Source organism: Cnephaeus nilssonii (genome assembly GCF_951640355.1).
Source record: "Cnephaeus nilssonii genome assembly, chromosome: 22".
NCBI lineage: Eukaryota > Metazoa > Chordata > Mammalia > Chiroptera > Vespertilionidae > Cnephaeus > Cnephaeus nilssonii.
In genome coordinates, this window is record NC_137093.1 from 22,512,566 (window position 1) to 22,535,879 (window position 23,314).

General features: G+C 52.5%; 1 protein-coding gene across 4 annotated transcripts in view; it reads left to right on the forward strand.

Moving 5' to 3' along the window:
* WSCD2 (WSC domain containing 2) overlaps nucleotides 1-23,314 on the forward strand; it is a 76,703-nt gene that overhangs the window by 30,025 nt on the left and 23,364 nt on the right. For 3 of the 4 annotated variants that reach the window (XR_013813028.1, XM_079762479.1, XM_079762478.1), the window contains one exon: nucleotides 19,873-20,813. Coding sequence is in view for 3 of the 4 variants with exons in the window: in XM_079762479.1 (XP_079618605.1) it covers nucleotides 20,426-20,813 (388 nt within the window). In the remaining variant the exon portion in view is untranslated. Of the gene's footprint in view, nucleotides 1-2,073; nucleotides 2,159-19,872; nucleotides 20,814-23,314 lie in introns of all 4 variants that reach the window. The other variant, XM_079762480.1, reaches the window with a different exon arrangement.

The window sequence follows — 23,314 nt, forward strand, 5'->3', positions numbered from 1 at the left end:
GCCGAAGATGGACACAGTGCTCCCTGGGCCTTCTTGTGCTGGGAAGGAGAAAATAGACTTCACAGGACCTGTGGCCGGTGACTTATTTTTTCTCTCCCTAAAGACAATGTCAAAGCTGTGTGCTGCCAGTGTTCTCTGGCCAAAGAAAATGTCCTGGGTGTAGGGGTGCGTGCGTGTGTGTGTGTGTGTGTGTGTGTGTGTGTGCGCGCGCGTGCGCACACGCGCACACATGCACTCCAGACAAGACTCATCTTGCAGCCTTACCTTTACTTTTTGTGTTATTTGGATTGAACACAGTTTATTTCTTGGCCTCGTTAAGAAACATGTTCAAGGTGAGCTTGGCAACTCTTGGCCCAGCTCTATGCTTTGTGTTTATAAGACACACCGGAAGACAGAAGATGATGACAATGAGAGCATTGGTGGTGATGACAAAAATAAGGATGATGACAACATTGATGAGGATGTCAATGTTGATGATGATGACTGTGATGGTGGTGATGGTGGTGATGATGATAATGATAACGTCAGTGATGATTATGTCAATGTTGATGGTGATGACTGTGATGATGGTGATGAAGATGAGAGCAAAAAATCTGAGCATACACTATGTGCCCAGTTTTTATTTAATTTACTAATTTACTTAATGCTCACAACCACCCCATGTGAAAAGGTGTATTACACTTAAGCCCATCATTTGCTAGTTGTGTGATACTAGGCAAGTTATTGCACCTCTCAGGGGCTCGGTTTACCTACCCATAGAACAGGGATAAAATGGCACTTCCCCGTAACATGCTCAGTCGATGGTTGGATCAGTGTTGAAGAGATGAAAGTGATTCCTGTAGTTCCTCATTTGATCCCCCTGCCGACTCTGTGAAGAAGGAGGTGTTATTATGACCCTGACATTACAGAACAGTGGGTATGTTCTCTCAACTAGGAATGACTGCCCTGGCCAGATGGCTAAGTTGGTTGGAGCGTCGTCCTGTACACCAAAAGGTTTCGGGTTCGATTCCTGATCAGGGCACATACCCAGGTTGCTGGTTCCATCCCTATGGGAGGCAACCAATCGGTGTTTTTCTCTCACAAGGCAACACATTTGTCACCACCAGTTGCTGCAGCCACCGGAGCTAGAGCGAGGCGGGGAACAGATCCTCCTTCAGAGCCTGCAGAAGCAACCAGCCCGCCACCCCCCAACCTTGATTTGGGATGTTTGGCCTCCGGAACCCTGAGAGGATGTGTTTCTATTGTTTTGAACCCCCCAGTTCTGATAATGGGGCAGCTCTTAAAAACAAATACACCAGGCCTGACACGCCTGCTGCTCCTTCGCTGGGGAAGCCCCAGCTTGTCCGGGGAGCTGTGGCGCTGTCCCTCCCCCTGTCCCCAGACCGTCCCACGAGCCCGCAGCAGCTGCTGCGCCTCGAGGGGGCCCCGGGGGCTCTGGGCGGAGAGAAAGGCCGGCTGAGGTTCAGCTGCGCCGTCCTGTCGGTCCCGTGCATTATGAGTTCTTGCAAATTACTGTTTTCAGTTGAAAAGAGGCTCCGGAGGGCTCTTCAGCGGCTCAGTAGGAGACGTGGATGCTCTTGAATTAACACAGAGACGTGGAGCCCTCTGCGGCGGGTGGCCCGAGGCCCACTTTGTCCTGTCCCTCCGTCAGGCCTGGAGGGACAGTTGTGCCTGCCGGTGGTTCTCACCAGGGCGGTCTCAGCCGAAGGCAGGTCACAGTCGCCTGTGTTCCACGTGTCTGTTGAGAAGGGGCCAAGGGATGCTGACTTACGCTTTGCAGTTTCTAAGGGGCCAGCAGCCTTCTGACCCCTCCAGCAGAGGGGCCTTTGTGGGTCTCTTACCCAACGTGATGGCCTGTCATTGGTCAGCAGGCACTGTGGGCCTTTATTTGGTCCAATCAGAGAGCAGGAGGCCGTTGAGGAAGAGCCAGTTCCTGGATCACTCTGTGAGTGTGTGTGTGTGTGTGTGTGTGTGTGTGTGTGTGTAGTGAGGACCCTCTGGGTTTCCAACACCCTTGCCTTGCTGGGTAGTTTCATGTAAACTCACCTCTGCCTCTGGTTTCCATTTTAACAGGGGACCATTCTCCTCAGAGCCTAGTGTGTGCATCCATCCAACCAGCGTTTACTAGTATTGAGTGCTGGCTATTTCCCAGGCTCCGGTAAGCACTTTATAGCATGGTCTCATTTAATCTTCACACAAATCCTGTGCTGTACGATGGCCCTTGTCCCCATTTTACAGATGGCAAAATCAAGGCCCAGGCACTTGCCCAAGTTCACAGAGCTGATAAGTGGGATTCAGAGGCTGGTCCGCCTTGCACCAGACTCCACACTCCTTACCGTGTTCATCTTGGACCCATGTTCCCTCCCCATGTGTGTAGATACATGTGCCTGGGTCTCTTGTTAAAGAAAAACCAGAGCTGGACGGTGACAAAAACCGATTTTATATTCAGGACTAGTGCAATGGCGGGAAAGAGGCCTTAGGACAGAACCAGCTCAGCTCTGAATCCAGCAGGGGCGTGGGAAACCCATTTAGACGTCGAGGCTGATCAGATGTGGAGGATGGGGATTCTGGCGAAACCAAGTTGGCAGGATTCTTGCTAAAATTGGACAGTGGAGAGACGCCTACGTGAAAAAAAGAGCTGAGAGGAGCACAAGGAGAGATTGCTTAGGGAGAGAATCTTTGTCGCTCTTCATTCCCCATCTTGTCCTTTAAAAAGGCGGCTGTCTTAAGCAGAGCATGATCATTAAGAGACTGGGCTGTGGTGTCAGACTCAGGTCCCAGCTCCACCACCCACGAGCTGAGTGCCTCGGTTTCCTCGCCTGCAACATGGGGATAATCATGGACCTCGATCTGGCCACTAGGTGAGGTGATATGGGACAGGCCTACACACGGTACAAACCCACGCATGGTGGCCAGAATTGGATTGCTAGACAATGCCCCCCCAAACCAATGTCTCGGATGTCTGTTCTGTGAATATACGGACCCTGTGGAAGGAGCCAGGGATATAGAGGTGAAGAAGCTGTCTTCTCAGTTGGGTCTTGGAAGGCAGAGGGATGCTGAGCTGAGCTGAGCTTGCGTGCCCATCTTTGTGTGTGTGCCAGTGGTTCTTAACTCAGGGCGATTTTGCCCTCTGAAGACATTGGGCAATGTCTAGAGACATTGTTATTGTCTCCACTGGTGGACAGGTGCTGGGAGGCAGAAGCCAGGGATGCTTCTAAACAACCTGCAATGCCCTGGACAGCTCCCCCCCCCCCTCACCCCCAACAAATCATCCAGCCCCCAGGGCTCCAAAGGACTGGGAGGGACCGCGCGTGCCTACAGCATCCTGCTTGGCCTGCCCCCTCTCCTCAGCTGCCTCCAAGCAAATAATCCGGCCTCCCCATGTTTTAATAGAATCCAAGCAGCTGAGGCAAATGCAAAAACAAAACCCAGCGCGAATGTGTTTTTATGTAAACACCACAGGGGGTGGCGGCTGCTTGTGGAGAAAGTACCCGGTGGCTAGTACTTCTCAGAGCAAAAATAACCCCAATGTTCCTGCTCCTGGAACAGAGCAGGCGATGAGATGAGGGTCACGTGGGAACCCAGGTGCTCATGGGAACTGTCCCTGTCCTGAAAGAGCCCCTCCCCTTCCCTCCAGTTGAGTATCCTAGGTCCCGGGATGAGAAGCGAGCATCCCTTTCATCCGGGCTCAGCCAGCATAGCAAGAAAAAACACAGTGGGTTTAAATAAAATGTTTTACCGTAATTTACCTATAGTAAAATCCGCCCATTGTCGTTTATGGTTCTACTAGTCTTAACAGATGTGTTCAGCCATGGAACCACCACCAGAATCGAGATCTGCCACAGTCCCATCAGCCTCAGGAAGCCCTCTCTGCCCCTTTGCAGTGGATCCCTGCCCCTGTCCTAGGCCCTGGCGACCGCTGATCTGTGTCCCTTTGGCCTTGTCTAGCAAGTGGAATGAGACAGCCTTTTGAGTCTGGCTTCCTCCACTCGGCCTGATGGCTTTAGGATTCGTCCAAGGAGTATATATATCAGTAATGCATTTGTATATATCAGTAATGCATTCTTTTTTATGGCTGCACAGCACTCCACGTGTATGCAACACAATTGGTCCATTCACCCTTGAAGGACATTTGGGTGGTTTCCTTTGGGGCAATTACAGAGAGAGAGAGAGAGAGAGAGAGAGAGAGAGAGAGAGAGAGAGAGAGAGAGAGAGAGACTGCTATACAAATATTTGCATACAAGTTTTTGTGGGAGCAGGGGTTCTTATTTCTTTTCTAGGAGTAGGACTGCTGGGTTGTATGGTAAGTGGAAGTTTCGCTTTCTAACACACGGTCACACTACTTTCCTAAGTGGCTGTATACCTTTGGCATCCCCACCACTGGTGTCTGAGAGTCTCTGTCGCTCTGCGTCCTCTCCAGCACTTGGTATGGTTGGGTTACATCGCTGAGCCATTCTAGCAGGGGTGCTGTGGTAGCTCAGTGTGGTTTTAATGGATGTACAGGCTGTTGAGTTTTGTGGTCCCGGGGCTGATACTTAGCAGGAGCTGGCAGGAGGCAGGCGAAGTCAGTGACCTCTTCAAGCAGCCACAGTTCATCCCCACTCTGCCACTCACTGGTCCCATGACCTTGGACATAACTTACAACTTGGTAGAGGTTACTATGATTATATTTCCTGGGCACTTACAAAGCAATAGGTACAGTGAATGGAGCTAGACTACCAGAGTTCACATCTTAGCTCTGCTACATACATCCTAGCTGTGTGACCTTGAGCAAGTTACTGAACCTCTCTGGGCCTCTAACTCCTCATCTGTCCAATGGAGATAAACATAGTGCCTTTTTCAGGTGTTGTGTTTTTTTTTAAATTTAATTTTATGAACTTCAAGTGAGTTTAAATGTAAAGGGCTGGTTTCCTCTGTTCCATATCGTTCAGTCACTTCTGAGGCTTAAGAATGGACAAAACTTGTCTATAGAAATAGAAGTTAGATTATAACTGGAGCGGGAGGATTAGCTGAGGGAAGCACCAGGGAACCTGTGCAGGTGAGGGGAGTGTTCTATCTTGAGTGTGTACATATGTAAGAGTCCTGTAACCTGTGCTTAAGATGCATGCACTGCCGAAACCGGTTTGGCTCAATGGATAGAGCGTTGGTCTGCGGACTGAAAGGTCCCAGGTTCGATTCCGGTCAAGGGCATGTACATTGGCTGCGGGCACATCCCTGGTAGGGGGTGTGCAGGAGGCAGCTGGTCGATGATTCTCTCTCATCGATGTTTCTAGCTCTCTATCCATCTCCCTTCCTCTCTGTAAAAAATCAATAAAATATATTAAAAAAAAAAAGATGCATGCACTTTTACCAGACCATATGTATATACTCTCATTAAACACACACACACACACACACACACACACACACACACACACACGCACACACGAAAAAAATCTGAGCTGTGTTCCACAGAACACCTACCTGTGGGTCAGGGTCATAGGGCTGCCATAGTAAAGTACCCCAGGCTGGTGGCTTACACAACACAACGTTATTGTCTCACAGTTCCGGAGGCTGGAAATCTGAAATTAAGGTGTTGGGAGGGTTTGTTCCTTCAGGCCTCTCTCCTCGGCTTGAGGATGGCCATCGTCTCCTCAGTCTTCGCACATCTTCCCTCCGTACCTGTCTATATACAGATTCCCCCTTCCCATACGGACACTAGGGCCTGCCCTCCTGACTTCACTGTAACACGATTCCCTCTGTAGAAAATCTCCAAATGAGGTCACCTCCTGAGGTCCTGGAGGGTTAGGACTTCAACATATAAATTTGGGGGAGAGAGCCCTAGCCAGTTAGTGGATAGAGTGTCGGCCTATGGACTGAAGGGTCCCGGGTTCAATTCCAGTCAAGAGTACATGCCCGGGTTATGGGCTCAATCCCCAGTGTGGGGCGTGCAGGAGGCAGCCAGTCAATGATTCTCTCTCATCACTGATGTTTCTCTCTCTCTCTCCCTCTCCTTTCCTCTCTGAAATCAATAAAAAAAAATATATTTTTAAAAAATAATAAATAAATTTGGGGGAGACACATTCAACCCATAGAAGCGCTCTCTGGGTGTTAGTTCATTCTTAGTATTGTAAGGTAGCACTCATTCAGTGCTTACCACAGCCTCCGAGGGAGTTGCTGTCCACTTAACATGTGGAAACGGAGGCTCAGCAAGACTCCTGGACACACCCAGTGTCTCACGGGTGCCAACGGTGGGGTTGGCATTTAAATCAAGGTCTGGTGGGCCTCGGGGGCTCGGCTCCCTTCTGGAGGATCACGTCCTGGTTCCTCCCGGCCTCCTGTAACCGTTTCCACGTGGGCTGCTCTGGTTACTGACCGAGGGAGTTTCCCTGGCCCAGCAGCAGCAGCAGCTCACCCGGGAGCTGGTGAGACATGTACATTGTCAGGCTCCACCCCAGATGTGCTGAGTCAGAAGCTCGTGGGCGGGGCCCAGCCACTGCCAGAGGCTTCCCACGCAGGCTCCAGCCTGAGAACTCCTACTGTGCACCCTCCCAGAGGATCATAGGGAAGCACGGAGTCGCCAGACTGCACCCGGATCCAAAGGCCGCCTCAGATCTCAGTTGGGACCTACAGCTTCAATCTCCAGTGGCTCCTGGCCAGTGGCTTTCTCTGGCCTTGAATGTTTTCCTCTCTCTGATTCGGGAGACTTCAGGGACCATCTTGCTGTGTGAGGAGCACCAAAAAGGCCCCCACCTTTGTCGGGGGTGGGGACGGCGCTGGCATTTGTACCGGGGGTTCCTTGACTTCCTTGCTGGAAGGTGCATGTCCCAAGCTATGAGTGAGCTACGGGGATGAGGTGAAAACTCAGAGTCAAGCCCCCAACCGCCAGGAGCGCGTGTTCTCTTTGGGGAGATAAACTTCTGTACAAAGAGGTAGTGGTGGCACCAAAAAGCCCGTGGGAGCCACACAGACCCTGGGGTGACATCTTGGCTCTGTCACTCGGGAGCTGTGTGACCTTGAGCAAGTCCTTGACCTAGCTGAGCCTCCGGTTTCTCACCCGGATAGCGGGGAGACTAGAACCCACCTTATGAAGTCATTTCTAAGTCTGGAAGCTCAAGTGAAACTGTCATTGTCAGCACTTAAACCCAACACGGACCCCCAAGATTTTACACGTTACAAAATAAGGTGGTCATTTTCCGGATGGCAGGGGCCACATCTCCGTCAGAGGCGGACCCACAGCCCTTGGCACACAATGGGCACTCCATAAAGGCTTGTGGAGTGACGAGATAAAAGCAAGCTGCACCCCAGGCTGGGACTGAGGGAAGGGTCCTGGGCTCCTGTGGATTGGAGTGGAGGTTTTTGGAGGTGAGGAAAGAGAAATTTTGTCCAGAGATGATGCATTTGTGAAGTTTGTGCAGGAAAAACTCTCCCCATGGATATGTCCCCTGGTTCAGGCCAGGCTTGGCAGGTGGCTGGCACTCAGTGAATGGGTTATTGAATGAATGAATGAATGAATGAATGAACGAACAATGGGGCGGGGGCAGTAAGTAGGAGCCAGAAGAAATTTTGAAGTCGTTTTTGTTTGTGTTTTATAAAAGAGAAACTGGAGGCACAGAGAGGGTAATCCACTAGCCCGGGCCACACAGTTATAGACAGAGCTTGAAATGTGGGGGCGGGGGTCGGGGGGAAGGAAGGGAGGTGAGAGACCAGGCTAGTGGCTCCATAGGTTGCTTTGCGGGGGGCCTCTGGATTCAAACCCATAAACCTTAGCGGTCATTTCGTGCACCCCTTTATTGTACCGGCCTTGCTGATGAACCCCCACTTCCCCACAGTCTGAGCATCCCAATGCTGTGACCCCCATCCGGTGCCCTGGGCAGGGAGCGGCCTGTGCCCACTGAGAGGTGCTTCCCTGCCCCCAGGCACCTGAGCTGGAGCCTCGAGCCCCCAGCTAGCGCCTGTCTCCCTCTCCCTCCCGGATAAGAAGACAGACTTCCTCCCTCCCACCCGGCCAGGTTTATTCCTGGGGATGTGTGGGTGGGTGTGTGTTTGTGGAGGGGGGGGTGTTCCTCCAAATTTAAAGACACGGTGACAGCACAGACTTATTAATGTTGGGGCTGGTGAGGCCTCCTTTGAGAAGAGTCACACGTAAGTTGAGAGAGAAGGTACCACCTCTAGTTCTAACGTCTGCCTGGTCCCTCCAACCCCCCTCCGCTCGGCCACCCCACCTGGCCCTGTGGCTGCCGGCCCCGCTGGCTGGGGTAATAATAGGAAGGCACGCCCACTGCTGCCCGATGCCTGTGGCAGACCTTGAGAAGTGGCAGCTTCGTGCCCATTTTACAGGTCGGGAAAACGGAGGCTCCGAGAAGGGACATGCCCTCCTGGGGTCTTGAGTCGTGAAGTGACAGTGCTGAGCCAGGACTCGGACGACCCCAGCACATTCCAGGACCCACATGTCTCCGGCCAGGCCATGGCCGCTTGTGTCGACCCAAACATGAATTTAGTAAGCGCTTGTGATAGTGTTAGGCCCAGAGTGTGCCTGGCCGCATGCTGAGCATTGTATGTACGTTATCCGTGCTACCCTAACCCTCTCCACATCCCGTGCAGGGGGTACCGTCATTCTCCCCCATTTTAGGGGTGAGGAACCTGCGGCTTAGAGACGGTGAGTGGCTTCCTTACATTCTCTGTGTTAGTAAGTAGTGAAGCCAAGATTCCAACTCAAGTCTATTTGACATCAAAGCTCATGCTCTCCGGCCCTGGGCATCGTCCAGTGCATGGAAAGGTGGCCAGTTCTATTCCCGGTCAGGGCACATGCTCAGGTGTCAGGTCTGGTCCCAGTCAGGGTGTGTACCAGAGGCAACTGATCAATGCTTCTCTCTCACATCTGTGTTTCTCTCTCTCTCTCCCCTCCTTTCCTCTCTCTCCCAAATCGATAAAAAAAAACACCCATTTTTTAAAAACCTCATGCTTTCTGCATCTCGCTTTAAACTGCAGATGTTGTGAAAAAGGAAAATACAGATGAAAAAATCACTTCTAACCCTACCCCAAAAGAGGTAACATCTAGTATACCTTGGTGTGTTTCTACCCCGCTGTTTCTCCCTGCTGAAGGGAGGTTCCTGCTCCTGGCCGCTGACCCTGGGTGTCCTGTAATTGCCGAGCCATTTAGAGATGACTTGAAATATATAATTCATGGGCGCATCCTTTACCTTGGTCACTGGAAGGCGGCGAGTCGTGGCTGTATTCCAGGGAGAGTTTCAACCTCGGCACAGGAGGCGATGGCGTCTGAGGAGCTTAGGACAGAACTTCAGAACCAGAGAACTCGCCACCATGGAAACTGACCTGGCGTCCAGCATAGGGTGCTAGAAGTTGGGACCCCAGCATGGAACCCTACAGTAGAATCTTAGGATAGAGCCCTGGGGTTCAATCTAGAATTGAGCTCTAGAATCTGAGACTAAGACTTTGTAAATCTGGAATCAGTGTATCCACAAAGGCAAGGTCTAGACCGAAGTCTAGAGAACGTTTTTGTTGTCGTAACTGTGGAGACGATGCTGGCATCTAGTGGGTAGAAGCCAGGGATGCCGCTTAACATCTTACGATGCACAGGACACCCCCACTCCATATCTTTGCCAACAGGGAATTATCCAGTTCAAACTGTCAGTGGTGCCTGGCCGGCGTGGCTCAGTGGTTGAGCATCGACCTATGCACCAGGAGGTCACAGTTCAATTCCCGGTCAGGGCACATGCCCGGATGGTGGGCTGACTCTCAGAGTGGGGCATGCCTGAGGCAGCCGATCAATGATTCTCTCTCATCATTGATGTTTCTATCTCTCTCTCCCTCTCTCTTCCTCTCTGAAATCAATAAAAATATATTTTTTAAAAATAGATAAAACTGTCAGTGGTGCTGAGGTTGAGACCTTGGCCTAGACTTTTGGGGACATGTGCTGGGTTAATCTGTGGACAGTCCCAGGCAATGAGAAACCACGTGTGGTGAGAACGAACACTGCAGCTCTGACTGTACCTGCAGCACTACCGTGTGTGTGTGTGTGTGTGTGTGTGTGTGTGTGTGTATCCGCCTTCGCGATGGCGCCCAGATGGCAAAGCATTGATCAGTTTCAGGCAGTGTTTGCTGTCATGGGAGGGACACTTCTTTGGATGTCAGTAGAACCCCTGGGGCCCCTGAAGGATGTGGAAGATACTACAGGGGTTTGGGGACCCCTGTGCCTTCTAGAAGGGGTTCAGTTTCCTCCTTCCCAGCTGAGTGCTGAAGGGTCTCCCTGGGAAATATCCCCTGGTTGTGGAGGACCTCGAGTCACCCCACTCACCCTGCAAAGGTCAGAGGGTGGCGCTGCAGCAGGAGGCGATGCCAGGGCAGATGGCTCACCATAGGGATTTGCGGCCTTTCTTTAGGGGTCCCTCTTGGGGGGAAAGTGATCTGGGCTCGGGGAAGGGCTGCCAGCCGCCTAATGGGGAAGGCCAGCGGGTTGGCTGGCCTGGGCCTTGGGCCTCCATCATCAAACCCCGGGACATGGGACACTGTCCCTTCTCCCTTTTATGCCTCCTCATACCCCCCTGTCCCTTCCTGCAAATCAGGCCCTCCCCCCAGCCCAGAATTTGGATGGTTCATTGACACCTACTCCCGAGGGCTCCTGCCTTTTCAAGTATATAATTGCCCTTTCATTTTTTAACACAGACTTTATTTTTTTAGAGCAGTTTTAGGTTCACAGGAAAAGTGAGCAGAACGTACAGAGATTTCCCATAGACCACCTCTGCCCCCAACCGCACACAGGCCCCCCCCCTCCACTATCAACACCCCCCCACATCAGAGGGTTCACTTGTTATAGTTGATGAACCTACACTGACACATCATTATCACCCAGAGTCCACACTGTACATTAGTGTTCACCCTTGGTCCTGTACATTCTGCGAGTTTGGACAAATGTCTGTGATATGTATCCACCATCATAGTTTCACACGGAGTCATTTCACTGCCCTAACATCCCCCTGTGTGCCCCCATTTGTCCCTCTCTCCCCCTAATCCCTGGCAACCACTGATCGTTTTACTGTCTCCATAGTCTTGCCTTTTCCAGAATGTCGTTCAGTTGGATTCACACCACGTGAGCCTTTTCCGATGGGCTTTCTTGCACGTAGCTATATGCATTGCAGGCTCCTCCGTGTCTCCTCGTGGCTTGCTAGCTCATTTCTTTTCATGACGAATAATACTTCCACGGCTGCCCCGCAGTTTATTTACCCATTCCCCTGCTAAAGGACATCTTGGTTGCGTCCAGGTTTGGGCAGTTAGGAATAAAGCTGCTCTAGACATTTCATATGGACATAAACGTTCGACTGTTGGAGGTGATACCGAGGAGAGTGGCTGCCGAGTCACGGTAAGAGGATGCTTAGTTTTGCGTGGCTGCCCTTTGAAGACTCACGGTGGCTGGCTCGTAGGGAGTCCGTGCGGTATACCCGGCACCGTGGAAAGAAAGGCGCCCAGGTGTTCTGGTTCGGTGCTCCTGTGACTCTGGAAGGCTCTCCACAAGTCAGGAACCCGAGGCCTCCTCGGAGGCCCCGGCTCGGTCTGGCCTCTGCTCCTCTGCTTTCTATTCCTTCCCTTTGCAGAGTAGCGTTTGCTCTTCCTTTGAACTCGTGCTGAGAGCTCCTCAGGCTGCAGGTCCTTAGTCCCGATGACCAGCACAGATCGGAATGTCTCAGCTCTCAACTGCACATTCCGGAAGGCAAGAATCGGTCGACTAGTTCCCTATCTCAGTCCACCTGTGGTCCACCGGCAATGCCAGTGGGCAGGGTTGTGTGGCACAAATATGGCCACTGGGACCTACCCCGCTGCACAGGTCTCATTACAGAGACCTCCCCCTACCCCTCCCCCCCCGCAAGTGTATCTTCCACACGTACCTTGGGTGGTCTCTAATGATCACAGTTCACGACTCTTACCTTTTACTGAGATGAAGTCTGGGCAAGTGGTATTGTCATGAGAAAGAAGGAGATGGTCTGTCGGCCAGAGTTGGGGCAGAGAATGAGCATCTATTCAGAAACTCCTATGTCGGGCTTGGCAGAGTGAAGGCGCTGTAGCCAGACTACCTGGGTTTGAGCTCTGCTCGACCATTCCTGGCTGTGTGACCTGGCACTGGTGACTTAACCTCTCTGAACCTCCGTTTTCTCGTCTGTAAAGTGGGGCTAACAAATGAGCCATTTTATATAGGATTGCTGTAAGGATTAAATAAGTTAAATTCGCCCTAACCAGTTTGGCTCAGTGGATAGAGCGTCGGCCTGCGGAGTGAAGGGTCCCAGGTTCGATTCCGGTCAAGGGCATGTACCTTGGTTGTGGGCACATCCCCAGTAGGGGGTGTGCAGGAGGCAGCTGATCGATGTTTCTCTCTCATCGATGTTTCTAACTCTCTATCCCTCTCCCTTCCTCTCCGTAAAAAATCAATTAAAAAAATAAGTTAATTTCTAGGACAGTGCCTGACACATAGTAGGTGCTCAGTAAATACTAGCACATGTAGTATTACTGTGTTCATGTGTTTTAAAGATGTGAGCTCATTTAAGCTCCCTGCCTCTCTCATGAGGCAGGGCGGGTTGGTCCTGTTTGCAGGTGCGGAAACTGAACCTCAGAGAGGCCACCTGCTGAAGGTCTCACAGCCACCGTGTGGCTGAGGCAGGCTCAGCAGGAATGTCTAACCCTGGATCTCACCACTTCCTGTGTGACCTCCTGGCGGTCACATCCGCTCTCTGTGGCCCAGCCTGATTCCCCGCAGTAAAGTGACAGTGGCTGTAAAGTTTGAGCAAGAGGCACTGGAGTCATTACCCAGGGAAACAAAATTTTAATATTTATTTATAATGGGCACCATATGCTCCCTCTGATTTTTTTATTTAATTACATCACGGCAGATGGCTGGGTGTTAAAGGCCATTTAGCTAATGGCACTTTGCCTTCTCATTTATTTTCCCGAGTTTTGGAAGGATGAACGGAAATGAATATAGATGGCGTGCAGTGATTGCCAGGTAGTGGCGGGTAAGTCCTCGACCGAGGAACTCAGAGGAGGCAGTGTGGGGGGTCTTGGGAACTCTTCCTAGGAGCTGCATGGAGCTGCATGAGGGTGCTCAAGGGTGCACACACACACACACACACACACACACACACACACACACACACGTGGACTCTCAGACATGGCAATCCCACTGTTTTGACCCGGCAAGTAAGTCTGTCTGTACAGAAATGCCCGTTGCAGGTTTGCAGAGCCTGGCTCCAAACTGGCAACACAACACAACGGGGCGTCCACACACCGTGTCAGGGTGCCAAATGCTTCCCAGGGTTAGTTGGGTTCATAAAATTCTGGATCCCTTACAAGTGTGAGGCAAAGCCACAAGATGGACATTCACAATGGTGCTTCTCAGACTGTTTTATCACTTCTTTCACTTGCCCAGTGGCTGGTCCAGGAGCAAGAAGGAGGAGAGGGACTTTGTTAAAAGAGTTGGGGCGGGGGGGGGGGGCATCTACCTGGAGGAGTGTCTGAGGGATGGCGTCCCACGTCTGCAAGCTTAGGAAGGGCCCTTCTCTGGAGGCTGGGATTCCGCTGAGAGATGTAGTGGGTGAGAGAGGGCCGGCCGCCCTGGTGGTCCACTCGGCGTGTGCCATTGCTTCGTGACCTCGAGGCTTAGACAGTCCTGCCCTCAAATTCATGCTCCACTTCTCGCTAGCTGTGTGCTTGAGCAAGTTACGTGATCTCCACGAGCCTTAGATTCCTCATCTGTAAAACGGGGATCAGCGTGCCTACATCTCATCATTGTTGAGAGGTCCTGTATTGCTTCTCGGGAATCAGCACAAAAGGAGGTTCGTCATAGCATGCTTGTTTATAAGGGAGGAAACCTGGAAACATTTTACATGTCCAATGATGAGGAAAAGGTTGAACAAGTCTTGGTATATTCCAAGTAATCGGTATCATTGATAAGTCATTGATTGAGGAGGCAAAGAGCACAGTGGCTCCTTTCCTTCCCTGAGTGGGGAAGAAACCCATAAGGCGTGTTCTGTCACGTCAGCTACCACAGAGCGTGATTGAGGCAGAGTCCCTCTGGGGAGCCTCAGAGTTAGTGCATCAGAGGGTTAGTGCACAGAGACCTGGGGAATGTATACCCCGGTGTCTATCAGTCATTGATTGAGGCTGCCTTCGTATGGCATTTGGAAGTTACCTCTATGGGCGGGCCACATACAGCATCCGTACAGATCTACCAGCTGGCCAAAATGAAAAGGACTGATAGCATTAAGTGTTGGCATGGATTTGGAGCAATAGGAATGCTCACACGCCACTGAAAGTGGTTGTCACTACAGCTGCTTTGCAAAACAAGCCAGCATTTCTCAGGATAATCATAAGATGCTCACCGTAGGACCTAGCAATTGCACTCCTAGGCATATATACACCCTACATGAACTCTTAGTTTCCTGCAGCTAGTGAGGGGATTCCATTCTGCCCAAGCCATACTAGCTGAGAATTGACGGTGAAGAAACTCCATAAAGGAAAATGGGGTTATTACACCAGAAAAAAAAGGCACAAAACCACATATATTCTCTACACATTATTATAATGAAAGGTAACACTTAGGTGCCACTTGCATATATTAACTCATTTAGTCCTCACACCAACCCTATGAGATAAGTACTATTATTTCCCCATTCTGTGGATGGGGAAACTGAGACCCCAAGAGATTACTAGCTACCCCAGTGGGGGTTCTCATGAGGATTCAATGGCTCCGTGGGAATAAGATGCTCAGCACAGTGCCTGGCACCTAGCAGATGCTCAACAAATACCAGCGATTTCTGATAATTTTATCTTTAGACCAAGACTAAAATTTCACCTCTGGCCGGGGCGCCCCGTGTCTTGGAGATCCCCAGCTGCCTTTCCTACCCAGAACTGTGAAGAAACCACAAAACCGCCTTCTCAGTATCTATCTTGGCCCAGCTTGGAAGACCAGGGGGTCAGCTGGTCCCCGATCCTGTGCCCTTAAGTAGAGTCCAGGGGGCTGTGGAGGGAGGGCTGGACTGCTGCCCAGCCTCACGGGCGTCCAGCCAGACCCGCCTGCCCCGGAATCTGGTAGGGGCAGCACTGTGGCCCTTTCAGGGGAGGGAGGGCGAGGCAGGCCGCACCTTCTGTGTTCCCTTCCCGCAGGGCAGCTCTGCCCGCCAGTCATTTTCTTGGCAGCTTAACCCCAGAGGTTCCTTGCGGTGCTAAAAATAGGCTGTGTTTAGACATGCGGAGCTCCGCCTGGAAACGCGGGCTGCAGTAACCAAATGCCACCATTCCCGCCGAGGGGGGCCCTGGGCCTCGTCCCCATGGACACTCCGGCTAGCCCTGGGAGGGGAGCCGGGTAGGCGTCATCGGCCACGCTCGACAGATGGGGAAACTGAGGCTCAGAGGGGTCTCATGTAAAACGAAGAGGAATGAAGCGATGGTTGCCAGCTCTTCGCAAGCACGGACCCCATCCAGCCTTAGGGAGCCTCTCGTTGAATCCTCCCCACACCCCAGGAGGGAGAGTCTCCGGTCACCCCCCAACTTAACGGAGAGAAAGCTGCAGCTCAGAGGTGATGACACCTGCCCTGGCCTCAGAGCTGCGCGTGACCAGGGAGGATGCTCATGCGGTCCGGGTTTCCCACGTGCAATGGACAAGTGGAGACTGAGAGGCGGAGGGGCTTGTTGAAGGCCAACCGAGCCCCCACCCGAGGTCGTGGATACGCAATCTGTGGATCAGGGAGGACCTGAAGAGTGTGCTTGTTGCCCTAACCAGTTTGGCTCAGTGGATAGAGCATCGGCCTGCGGACTGAAGGGCCCCAGGTTCGATTCCGGTCAGGGGCATGTACCTTGGTTGTGGGCACATCCCCAGTAGGAGGTGTGCAGGAGGCAGCTGATTGATGTTTCTCTCTCATCGATGTTTCTAACTCTCTATCCCTCTCCCTTCCTCTCTGTAAAAAAAAAATCAATAATGTGTGTGTGTGTGTGTGTGTGTGTGTGTGTGTGTGTGTGTGTATATATATATATATATATGTAATTTTTTTTTTTTAAAGAATGTGCCTGTGAAACCTTTCAGTAGTGTCCGGCATATGGTAGGTGCTCAACAAGTGACAGTTAACTTTGTTTCCCCATGATCTTTGGGGTAGAATTTCTGAGAGAGAGAGAGAGAGAGAGAGAGAGAGAGAGAGAGAGAGAGATATGCTTGTGTGGGGAGAAAATGATGGATGGATATGAGAGGCAGAGAATACTTTGGGGTTCCCTTGGGGAGGTGAGACTGGCTCAGCAGGGACCCTGAACCCCTGGCCCAGCCAGAGCTGAGTCATGCGGGATGTCACCTCCACAGAGCCTGGACGGACAGTGCTCCGAGGCCATCACCAGCTGTGCTGACACCTGGCATGGAGCCGTGGGTGCAGCTCAAGCCCTGGTGGGGAGGCTGGCCCCTGATTCTTCGCATCCATCTCCTCCCCTGGTGTTTCCGGGGGACCCACAGCACCACATGCCGGGGTGAACGCGGTGAGAGAGCAGACGCATTCCTACCCCGTGGGGCTCAGATCCAGATTGCTCTCCCTCCCGACTCGCCCCTGCCTCCCAGCACTGGCAGGGTGGTATGGGAGGCTCAGTCGGCACCCCCTTCCCAGGAGGAACCCCCTCCTCAGTCCCTTCCTGGGGGGGCCCGTTCACTCCCCACACCACCGAAGCCTCAGTCTGTTCCCTGACAGTTCCCAATGAGCTCATCACCCTCTTAAAACCCACTTGGCACCCACGTGGAGGAAAGATGTGCTGAAATGGAAAAGAATGAGGAGGGGACAACAGTAAAGGAGTAGGCCCAGAAATGCCCTCAGAGAGAGAGAGAGCCAGGGAGAACACAGCAGCCCAAATCGGTGCCGTCTCCGCGGCAGCGACCTGCTGCTTGGCCAATGGCTTCAGAGGCTGCTCATGAGAGCGGTGGGGCGGGGCCCTTTTCTTGAGCACCTACTATGTGCCAGACACTCTATCTGCAGTTTTTTAAAATAGATTTTTATTCATTTCAGTGAGGAAGGGAGAGGGAGAGAGAGATAGAAACATCAACGAGGAGAGAGAAGCATTGATCGGCTGCCTCCTGCACGCCTCCTACTGGGGATCAAGCCCACAACCCCGGGCATGTGCCCTTGACTGGAATCGAACCCGGGACCCTTCAGTCCGCAGGCCGATGCTCTGTCCACTGAGCCAAACCAGCTCGGACCTCTTCCGGCAATTTTTAATTCAGTCCTCCCAGCAATGTATCTGTGTGGTGTCAGGATTCTTCTGTTTGCTTCATAGATGAGGCACGTCAGTGGGTGCCAAGAGGTGTCTTGCCCCGTGGAAGAGGCAGGATTTGAACCCAGGTCAGCCTGCCTCCAGAGTCCATGCTCTTGCCTGAATGCCTCTGGAGGGTTTGTGACCCCTGTCCATCGCATGAGGGCTGCTGGCCTTTTCTCATCCTGGCCCAGTTGCAAAAAACATCTGGCATGTTCTTGCACCTGGAACACCAGGAGGCACCATCCACTGCCAGGAGGCTTCCAAGTGACAGTGTGACCCCAAAACTTCCGTGGACTCCCACGTGCGATGTTAGAGCCCGGCCCAGGCTCCTGAGCTTGGCGTCCCAGGCTCCCCACGGCCCGGCCCCTGCCCGCTGCTTACCTGTGTTCCCACCATGCCCGAAGCTCCTTTGTTCCCTCCCCCGCCACAGGGACCCCCCTTCATCTCTGCAGTTCCTCCTCCCTGGGGTGTCCTTCTTGAGAGGCCTGCCAGCAAAGACCCTTATTTTTCAAACCCTTTTCTGGGCTCCCACATTCCAAGGACTTCTCTCCCCCTGGTTCCCAAACCCCCAAATCCGAGGGCCTATGTACAAGCGTTCTTTTCTGTGCATATGTCTGTATTTTTCATCAGATTATCAAAGGGATACAAGACCAGTCTAGACTCAAGGTTAGGAACACAGCCTGTGAAATCCACTGGCCCTGGGTTCACACCCCAGCTGCTGCTTACTGACTGTGTGGCCCTGGGCAAGTTACTTAACCTCTCTGAGCCTCATTTCTCTCCTCTGTAAAGTCAATACAGATCTCCCTCATAGAATTGTTATGAGGATTAAATCAGAGTACTGTGTGTTTAGAGCAATGTCTGGCACACAGTAAGTGCTCAACAAACATGAGTTATTCATATTAATTGCTGTTCTATATCTTATACTTACATCTACTACAGGATTTATCACTGTCTATCTGTACAGTGATTTAGTGTTGTGATTATTGAAATTGCTGTCTCCCGGGGGAGGCTCTGAATTACCTGAAAGCAGGGACTCTGAATTATTTATTTCTGCATCCCAAGCACACACAGATAGGCAAGAAACACATGTTTTTAAATGAGTGGAAGAATGGGTAGCTGAGTGGATAGGTGGAGAGTTAGATGGATGAATGTGCTCTTACAGTTCAGATGGGAGGATGGATGGATTAATGGTGGGTGGATGGAGGGGTAGGTAGATTGATGGCTGGATTAAGGAATGGATGATGGATGGGTGGATAGACTGTGACTTGATGGATAGATGGGTAGGTGGACTGACTGATGGATTAAAGGATGATGGAGCGATGGATGGATCTATGGGAGAGCAGATAGTTTGACCCCACAGGAGCATGGATTGGGGGCTCTTTTGTTCTCTGATCAGCACAGTAACGGGTGCACAGTAGGTGCTCAGTACTTAGTTCCTGGGTGAATGGAAAGGCATATGGGGGATTGGCCGTCTCTACCTTGAACCACAGTTAATTAAATTCCCGTGCTACTGTCTGGATTAGGAGGGGCTGTTACCATTCGGATGGCCCAGTGGCTGACAGTGGAATCCATGCTTTGACCAAGATTGTGATGAGGCCCCCTGCTGGTGTTAATGTGAAACAACACCAGCCAAACAGAGTTTCCTTTCTCTTTTCTAATTTACGTTCTATGTTTCTCCTGGTGATGATCCTGAAGGTTTACTCTTAAAGCAGTGGTTCTCAAAACCTTGGTGCTCATCACCATCACCCGAAGGCCCCTCGTTACACCTGTAGGCTTTCCCTTCTGGTTGGAGAAGTCAGGCATCTTTAACCGGGCTTCTGGGTGACTCTGAATCCGATGCCTCTCAGACCACACTCTGAAGGACCCTGCCCCCGGGGTGAGCCCCTGCTGGTCACTGGGAGGCAGTGCAGACCAGACCACGTGGGGAAAGGACACAGTCAAAAAGGCAGCGGTTAAGAGCTGTGGTTTTCCATTTGGACGATCCTGAGTTCAAATCCCAATGCCACCACTCACCATTTCTGTGGCCTCAGTTTCCTCATATGTAAAATGGGGAAATTGTGACTTCCCATAGGACCCTGGGGAAGACTAAAGGAGATAATACACACAGAGGGCTTGGCACAAAGCAGGGTAAATCTTACTGAATGAATATGTTGCTAAATAAACCTCCCCCGCCCCTTTTCTTCCTTGGATAACAGAGAGAGACCATGGACTTGATCTCTATCACTAGAATGTGAGCCCTGTGAGGGAAGGGACTTTGTCTTTCTCATTCACAGCTTTGTCTCCAGCACCCAGGAATACTAAGCACCTACTATATACCAGTTACTGTTCTGATCAGTGAACAAAACAGGCCAGGACAGTGTCTGCTACATATAGTAGCTGCTCACTAAACTTTTATTTTTTAAAAAAATAAATGGCTCTGGCTGGTGTGGCTCAGTTGGTTGAGCGTCATCCCATGCACTGGAAGGTTGCTATTCCCTGGTCGGGGTGCACACAGGAGGCAACCGACCCAGAGGCAACCGATCGATGATTGAAAATGTTCGAGAGCCTTCGAGCTCTGGCCTCGGCGTGGAAGCTTCTCATGCCCGTGTCTGTGCCGTGTTGCAGGTGGCGCAGCCCTGAGCCCTGATGCTTGACCGGATGGACGCCCGCCAGCTTCTGTTTCCATGAATGGACACGCCGAGCGTGGTCCCCAGCTGGGAAAGAAGCCTGGAACGGCCTCGGTGAAATAATCCAGCCCCGACCGGCCTGAGCAGCTGAGAAAGGCGAGGAGGGCACTGTGGCTGCTGGTGACCTGAGAATCCTCCTCCACTCGCTTCTCCCGAAGTTCTTTGGGGCTCCCTGAGGCCAAGAACAAGATGTAGGAAAATGGGACCAACTCCTGGGTGTCCCGAGCCTCAAAACTCCTCTTGTGGCCCAAAGGCGCTCACCTTGGCCTTGGGTGGGCTGGCGAGCTCTGTATTCCGTTCTCTTGGCCTCAGCCACGTGCCAGACGCCCTCCAGCTCTGGTCCTGGCAGATGCCTTCACAGAAGGAATAAGACGTAAGGCCCCCAGGGGTTCCACCCTTAAGGGGAGCTTGGGAAAGGAAGCCCCCCTCCATCGCCGCCCTGTGGCCCCTCCAGCCAAGCCCCTGGCCAGCCAGTCCGGAATGATCCCGCCATGGCCAAGCTCTGGTTCAAGTTCCAGCGGTACTTCCGCCGAAAACCCGTGCGTTTCTTTACCTTCCTGGTGCTCTACCTGACTGCCGGGAGCCTCGTCTTCCTTCACGCTGGCTTCGTGGGCCAGCCCGCCGTCTCCCAGAACCAGGCCAGCCCTGCCGCCGGGGCCCCGGCCGAGGGCGCCGAGCTGCCCTTCCTGGAAGACTGGCACCTGGGCAGAGGCTTCAGGGACGCGGGGGAAACCTTGAGCCTCGCCCGCAGATTCGGACACGGACCCTGGTTCAAGGGCAAAGATGGGATTGAGAGAACCAAGCTGGGCGACTACGGAGGTGGAGCCTGGAGCCGAGCCCTCAAGGGGAGGGCTGTCCGGGAGAAGGAGGAGGAGCGAGGTAAGAGGGGCGAGCGCCTGGGCCTGGAGGAGGCTGTGATGCTGGGGGGTGGGGGGGGGGGAGGTTAGGACGTCAACAAATGGCTTTTAGTGGGGGACACAACACCTCTGTTTTTATTCCCACTCTTCAGGCAGGAGAACAGTATCTCTGGGAGCTGGGGTAATCACTAGCACAAGGCCATTGCTGTGTCAGGATCTGAACCCAGATCCGGTTGGCCTCAAAACTGTCCTTCTTGTATGCGCCACTGCCTCCCGTTTGTGAATCTACCCACAGACAGCGAATAAAAGGAATCCGAATTAGTCACGGTTAGCTTCCCTTTTAACAAGTCACCTTATTGAAGAGAGCAACATTTCTTGGAGAAGAAGATGAACTGAAGCAAAAGGCGAAAGGAAAGCAAAGAACACCACAGGGAGGGCATTTCCCCAGGCTCAGCCCTCGCTGGTCTCCGGGCTTGAGACAAATAGCCCGGCTGGGGCGGCTCTGCCATCTCAGCGATACGTGCACTGCGGCGGCGGAGACGAGCTGATAGATCGTGTGGCCTCAGCCATTCATCCACCCTCAAGTGGCCTGGGACGTGGTCTGTCTGAGACCCCTGGCCTCCCTTCTTGTCTGAGGGATTCTGCCGCCCGGGCAGGGCTCTGGGGAAATGGCTGCCGTGGGTTGGAGGCACCCACCCTGGTGAGCTCGGCGGGAGGGAGAAATCAGGGACAGGGACCAGGTTGTGGTTGTCACAGCCTGCACTGGCCCAGGATGAGAGGAAACCGCCTCCATATCCATATCCTGGCCAGGAGAGCTCAGCCACTCGGCAGGTCGTGGTGTGTAATATGCCCGTGGGCCGTGTGTCTTTTTATCCCTCCTATTGACAGATGAAGGAACAGAGCATCATCTGTCTGTGCAACAAGTCTCTTTTTTAAAATACAGTTTTATTGATTTCAGAGAGGAAGGGAGAGTGAGAGAGAGAGAGAAACATCAGTGATGAGAGAGAATCATTGATCGTCTACCTCCTGCACGCCCCACGCTGGGGATTGAGCCCACAACCTGGGCTTGTGCCCTGACTGGGTATCAAATTGTGACCTCCTGGTTCATAGTTCAATGCTTAACCACTGAGCCATGCCAGCCAGCCATGCAACAAGTCTTTACATGGGGCATCTCATCCTGATGCCTGGCCCAGAGGAGGGAGAGGGAGGGGATGCAGCAGCATGGAAAAGCCCAGGTTTGGGGGCACATGACCTACAGTTGAATCCCAGCTCTTCTCCCAAGGGACCACCCTTCCCATTCTCCCTCCATGAAGGGCTCCCTGGTGAGTATGGAGATGCCCTTCTGTCAAGCTGGGACTTGGTGTGGTGCATGGAACAAAACGAGTACACAGGCCTGGCATGGATTTGGTCTAGAGCAGTGGTTGGCTAACTGCAGCTCGCGAGCCGCAGTTTGCCCCTCTGTTGACTAATGAGTTTGCCGACCACTGACCTAGACTCTCGATTCCAATAATTACAGGCTGTTGTTGTTCCTTGTTATTCAGCCCCTATCCCAGTGGTCGGCAAACTTATTAGTCAACAGAGCGGTAAACCGCGGCTCGCGAGCCGCAGTTTGCTGACCACTGGTCTAGAGTCTAGACCCTCAGAGCTGCACAGACCCAAGCCACTTGGCTTGAGAATCAGCATATCAGTCAAGGGGCAAAAACCCATCTTGGAGTCTTGAATCAGCTTAAGCTAAAGAGGAAAAGATACTGGGACTTGTCCCCAGCTATGGAAGGGGCTGGATTCTTACATGAATGATTTCTCACTCTCTTCTCTGCTGTGTCTGCCTGAGCTTGGTTCTTCTACACAGAGTGACTTTGGTACCAGGGATTGTGGCTATTGGTGGCTCTGGCCTTAGAGAATGCCAACGTCATATCCCAAGGAAAACAGATCTCCCTCCCCTCCCCCAGCTTGAATTTATAAGAATCCAACCAATGGGTCATGTGCCCTTCCCCAGAGCAATCCATCACTGGCTGGTGGGAGAGACAATACCGATGGGCCCTGCCAAGGTCAGTGTCTCCCCGCGATCACAGGGCACGGTCCCATCTGTGGCAGGAGGGACACACGTTGTTGAACAAGCACAGCGACGAGACGTGGGCTCCCCTAGAGCTGTCACCGTGTGATCCGCCCGCCCCAGGGAGGCGATGTTTCTTTTAAAAGATGAACTGTTCTTAGTCGACCAGATCACCTCTGTCTCTCGCAAGAAATTCAAGGTGATGGAGGTCGAGGCGCATCTCCTGCGGGGCTGACAAATCCTGCACTTAGCAGAGCGGTATTGTGGGGCACGATGCAATGAGCCGGCTCCCTCTGCTAGACCCTGCTCTGCACCAGGAGTGAGGGGGTGAGACGCCTACAGTTTTAGACAGACAGCAGCCAGCCAGGGAGAGTGATCAAGCGGCAGGTGGTATTGGCCTCGGTCATGCCTGTGAGGGCTGTGTAATTCCAGGGCTGGCGGGATCCTTAGCCCAACTTCCAGCGACTTCC